The 6,000-nt window shown below is 34.5% G+C and overlaps 1 protein-coding gene across 2 annotated transcripts in view; it reads left to right on the plus strand.

Moving 5' to 3' along the window:
* The window catches only part of lrrc49.L (leucine rich repeat containing 49 L homeolog), a 54,775-nt gene extending 50,374 nt beyond the window's left edge, over positions 1–4,401 (plus strand). For both annotated transcript variants that reach the window (XM_018253011.2, XM_018253012.2), the window contains 2 exons: positions 377–530; positions 3,884–4,401. In XM_018253011.2, the coding sequence (XP_018108500.1) occupies positions 377–530; positions 3,884–4,087 (358 nt within the window). In that variant the 3' untranslated portion in view covers positions 4,088–4,401. The remainder of the gene's footprint in view (positions 1–376; positions 531–3,883) is intronic.
* The last annotated feature ends 1,599 nt before the right edge of the window (positions 4,402–6,000 follow it).

Consider the following 6,000-nt stretch of genomic DNA (forward strand, 5'->3'; position numbering starts at 1 on the left):
ATTTATGAATACAAGGTCATGTTTTTTTGTCCTGACATTTAATGCAGCTGTTTGACTTGTATTGTATACTTTACCAGGTGTATAATTATAATACAATCCAGGAAGTCATCTAGTACAAACTAGAATAGGAGCATATACAAATGTTACTGAGGTTGTGCAATCTAGAGCAATTTTTCTTGCCCCTTATCATATCAATTACCTAACCTGAAGAAACAAAATGTTCCCTTTTATTGTGGTTGATGCTGAGCTTTCAAAAGTACTTCTGCCTCCAACATATGTGCCTCTCTGGTAATATTTACCAGTACTAGTATGTAGGCAAAACATCCATTCCCATATGTGTTATTTAGTATTGTATTTTTCCTCTGTCTGCATATAGAAAGAAACCATTTCGTCAACTCCTAGAAGGGAAATCTAAGAAGAACCCTGCTACAGGTGAAGAAATTAATGATAACCGAAAAGTAGTAGGGGAAAGTCCAAGCCGTGCAACATTAAATTACATTCCACAAGACCTGCTTAATGAGAAGCTGGAGGTAATTGGCTTTATATACAGTATACTACTTTTCATTTATAGATATGTTATATTCAACTAGTTGTGCAAAATATTAAGATATAAAACAATTAGGTACATTGACAACTTTGCATTTTGAAGAAGAATTTAACCACAGAAGTATTCCACATTATTATGTATTATTCGTAATGTACTGAATGCTTAATTTTTGGCTTTGTTCAAATACCAACTTAATAAAAGGATTCAGCTGAATACTGAACTGAAACTAAACCGAATCTGAACCCTAAACTGCACATTCATCTTTGAGAAAAACTTTTAGAATGCATCAATTGTGACCAAAAATTTTTGCATTCAGTTGAGATATTACTAGACCATGAGAACGTAAGCTTCTCTTTAGCCGCATTTTTTGTTTCATTCTAGCTTATTCTCCATTTAATAACGAGTATTTTCAAGGACGGCTTTAAATAGAAACAGACTTTGTGCTCTAAATCATAATTCACTGAAAAAACAAGGTATCTTTAAAATTAACTTTTTTTTAAGAAAAACTACTATTTTGAGCAGAACAGTAGTTGACTTACGAAATTCATTAAGATTTCACCTTTTGGTGGTGGAATTTGAGAGAATATTAATAAAAGACTTAATTTATTTCAGTGACAATCTTTGCCATCCTTCCATATGATATAGCAGAGCTTAGCTGCCCCCAAGCATGTGTGCCCCTATTGAGAACCAACTTCCTGTTAAAAAAAGATGACCTTATATGAATGAAGAAAAAATATGCACTGGCCCAGGAATTTGAATCCGCTGCACAATCTTAACTTGCTTACCCCTGTCAGATTTAGATTCCTGCATACACAGTAGTGTAAAATTTTACTACTGTACATGTGTGAATCCAAGTCTATCAAGGAAACCGGGTGAGCACTGCAATGCAAATGTCTAAGGCCCATGAAGTTTTTTCTAAAAGGAACACTGGCACTGAAGCGGGCTCACACCACTCAGTAAGTAGGGCTTCCCCACAAACCAAGGATTTAGGGGCCTATTCATTAAACCTTGATTTTTTCTTGTTGAGTTTTTAAAGAGGAAAACTCAAATTTTTAGAGGAAAAGAAAAAACTAAAATTTTTTAGAGATTTATTATACCCTAAAGTGGCTAAATATGCGAATATGAAAGTACTCCAGCTATAACCTGTTGAGGACATGAAGAAGTCACTGGCAGATGTCCCTGGAGATGTTTCTTGGCATTGTGATTTGCGTTGGTTTTCATACGATAATCCATATAGGTTTTTGGGCCACATCTCAAAAAAATGATTTGCGAGTCAAATCGAAAAATGTGTAAAATTCAAATTGTCGCACAAATTTGTTGAGACTTTTCCTTTACCGACTTTTCCGGGCTGATTTTTGATAAATGAGTTAAATTCGTGGATGGTCGTATTATATTTATATATTACTTGTGTACAAAATCCTACCTTGTTTGACTTAAATATCTCTTAGCTGGCTGCAGATTTCATTTTAAACTTAAAGAAGATCTGAAAGCAGTTTCTTATCAGCAGTAAAAAGGCAAACTAAATAAGATTTGCCACAAAAAAGCTTGTTAATGAGGATCCTCAGTAGAGTTCTTTTTATGATTAAAAACATTTCCCATAGTAAATTGGCCGGAAAGGATTTAGTTCTTTTTATCAACACTTTTTAATTCTCTAAAGGGATATGGATGATCCAAGCTATGACCTAATGGTTTCAGGCAAGTGAAATCTCACTGGATGCATTGCTCCAACAGCTAATAGCATATAAAACAAACCTAAATCTCTTTACGAGATTGAAATCAGATGGGTTAAGGTGATGCTTTTTATAATAAATGAAATCAAATTCTTAAAATAGTATATGACTGATAAATTCGATCATAATTAGATCATAAATTAGATCATAATTAGATCATAATACAAATGTTTTATCATTTCTACCCCCATTTACTTTAAAACCTATAAAACACCCCCCAAAAAATCCTAAATACACAAATATGTGCCAGTTAAAATGTGAGATAACAAGACCAATAATTTTTAAAAATGATATATTATATTTACCCTGATTTTAAAAGCTGTATTTGTGTGTGTGCAGGCCTAGATTGTATCCTAGCTTCAAATCAGTTTCTGACCTTAAGTCTACAGAGGTAATCTGCTCCAAGCCCTGAAGTTTATGTAGAATAGATGGATAAAATCAATTCTAAATAGAACTACTGATTAGAAATAAAGAAAAATAATAGTAGAGAAAAAAAAAACAAGCAATGGTGACCCTTTGAGACATAGACATGATTTTTGTAGTGTTAGTGCATCAGCTAAAGGTGGCCATACACTGGCAGATTAAAGCTGCCGATATCGGTCCTTTAGACCGATTTGGCAGCTTATGATTAGATGAAGGATTGGGTCTCCATAAGGTCGAGTTTTTTACTCACTACATCAGGGAAGTGGCCCAGGTGCACCACCCTGAGCGCTAAGCATGGGAGCAGGCACTCAAATAAAGGCAATCTTCCACCAAGTAGTTGAAATCGAGTAAAAAAGATTTATTGTGTCCTCTGCCTTACGCATTTCGTGTTACAAACACTTAATCATATGAGCCTATGATTAATTTTTTTTTCTTTTGTAATAACCCCAATACATATTCTACAGTGCTGGATAATAGAAGGATGTATACATACAAAATATAGATTACATATGAAAATAAAACCAGTAACCAATACAATAACAATAAAAGAGTTTGGCTACACACGTTGGCTTCACACACGATGCCATATTGCACGCTATTTGCACTTTGAATTAATAAATTAACCCTGGTCCCTTTTAGTGGGACTGATGATCTTTTCAGAAATTTATAAGGATCCATGTCAGCTTACCATTAAATTCTAGTTAGAACATCCAGTTAAATTGTTAACTGAAAGGATCAGTACCTGGTGTATCATATAATAATTTGAAACATCCAGTGATAAACAGTTTGAATCATACCCAGTATACAGTATCAGTGGTGTCCAAATACTGTGATCTAGACCTTGAGCTGGTGACTAGTAGACAACTATAGCAAAGTGCTTCCTGTTAAAAAATTATTGACGGATATGGTTCTTTAAGGGTATTCATGGTAAATATAAGCAAGCATTTTTACCATTGTTTCCTGATATTTATACTACTGAGTCTACTGATAAGCTGTACTGGGAAGTTCTGACCAAGTACAGGTAAAAGGGACTTTTTGTGTATGTTTACTTAACATTTATTCTACTTTTACCCTTTAAAAAAGGTAAGTTTCAAAGAAATAGGTTTAACCTAAAATAACTGTATTTGTCTCCATATCATGAACCTTGCTTCCTTTCTCTTTTTTCTTTTTATGTATGTTTTAGGAAATTAAAGAAAAGAAGTCTTTCTGCCACTCCTATGTGCAGGACCTTGTGAACGAGGCCGCTGATATTAGCTTGAAAAATGAATCCCTGCAGAAGTTGTGGCCCCAGATGTTCATTGAGTTAGTGAGAGATGCTGTGATTGAAGTCCGAGATAAAAACTCCTACATGAAACAATGTTTGCAAAGGATTTGTGAACAAAAATAGCACTGCTAAGCCATTGATCACTTTGCACTGCTTGGCCAAGTCTCGGATAGTCTATATTACATAGACACTATAATTCAGTATTCTTCCCAGTATGTAGACACATTTATTTTCCTTGAAGACAACTGCAACTTCCTGATCTGATCCAATTTTTTGCTATTATGCTCCTGATTTTTTCCACAGTCCTCAAAATAGTCCAACCAATGTTTGGGCTTGGGTTTCAGTAAGAGATTATTGCTGCAGAGAAAAAATGATTAAACATCTTCTGCATTTAGTTTGTTCTGAACCTTTGTTTAATAAAGAAATTCTTTTTTTTACCTTCCAGTCTGAAGCTTGCTTATTTTTAAATAACTGTTGTTTGAAGTACACAAAGAATGCTTACATTAAAGGGGAAGTAAACGTTTGCTCTCTCTATAGAGAGAGAGAGAGAGAGAGAGAGAGAGAGAGAATCTAACCTCCAGCAAGATTAGTTAATAAAGCAGAAATCGCTCCACTTACAAGAGGAACCAATAAATATGATGTTGCACTAAGGAATGCTAAATATTATATTACATTATATCATATTTATAAAATCCATCTAGACTCTCTCTTATCCAGAAGGTATAGAAAAAAACCCTAACAGGAGTTTTTACCTATTTTACATTAAATTATAATTACAATTTGGTTTAATTTTTTTTTAAAATAATCGTTCCCAAAATGTAAATTTACTTACAGCATCATAGTGGGCTAAGTGCTGTTTTTCCCACAATGCAGTGTTCTCCCATGATTCTAGTGTCACTGCATTCACCAGGGAAAGTTGCAGCCAATGTGCCAACATTTTCTAAGTCTGGTTGGCATCATTTCCAGCTTTCAGTATGAGAGTAATGTGCGCCTGATTCTTTTAGTGAATCTGTGCTAAGGAGATTAAAGAAGGCCTCTGTGGAAATCCTGGAGCTACTGCCTAGTTCAAGAGGGTCTATAGCTCCAGGATATCCACAGAGGCCTGCATCACGTGGCACAACATTGCTCAAACAGGAGGAGGGCAGTGGGGCCACAAGTAAATGACTCCCCTTTACACAAAAAGCATCCCAATCTACTTTTATGCAATATAAGTCATATTGAATCCCGTTACTTTTACCTGGTCTAGATTTTAAGGGGAAAACTTATTTTTTTGTGGGGATAAAATGGAATTTTTAGAGATTTATTATACCCCAAAGCTGCTAAAAATCTGAAAATACACCATCCCAAACCTGTAGAAGTCAATGGCAGATGTCCCTGAAGTTGTTTTTTGACAATGTAATCTCTGCTGGATAATCCAATAAAATTGGAGTTTTCGTCCGTTAATCTGAAAAAGTCGTGTTTTTGCAGTAACAATTTGATCATGTCAAGTTTTTGCAGCGTTAATCGTACGATACAAATTGACGCTTGATTTTGTCACTCCGACTTTTTCGAGAAAAATTATTGATAAATTAGTTCAATTCGTGAAAGGAGTTTGATTGGCTCTATAGTTTCATAAAAAAACAGAGTTTAATGCAAGTTTTACTAAATAACCCTCTATATTTTACAGTGTTTAGTTGTAACAGTAGAATGCCCAACTTTAAGCTAACAGAAAATTAGTTAGTAGATCAAACAATATGGACATGTTAAGTAAGTTTGGTGCTCGTATAAATGATTTATTTAAATTAATATAAGGTGACTTTGTCCTTGCTATACGCCATCTATCTAGTAGCCTATCTTATGTTTTATTATAAACAGAAGTGATTCCTATTGAGATTCAGGTGATTGTTTCTTACCATAAGTACTCCATATATTGATGTGTGTGTTTATCAGCAGGTTACCAGATTCAGCAGTGGGGTGCATACCACAGAAGATTGATGTATGGTGGAACTTTGTTGAGAGTGTTTAATTAACCTTTATAGAGTGAAAAAGACACCGCT

The sequence above is a fragment of the Xenopus laevis genome, chromosome 3L, assembly GCF_017654675.1.
Source record: "Xenopus laevis strain J_2021 chromosome 3L, Xenopus_laevis_v10.1, whole genome shotgun sequence".
NCBI lineage: Eukaryota > Metazoa > Chordata > Amphibia > Anura > Pipidae > Xenopus > Xenopus laevis.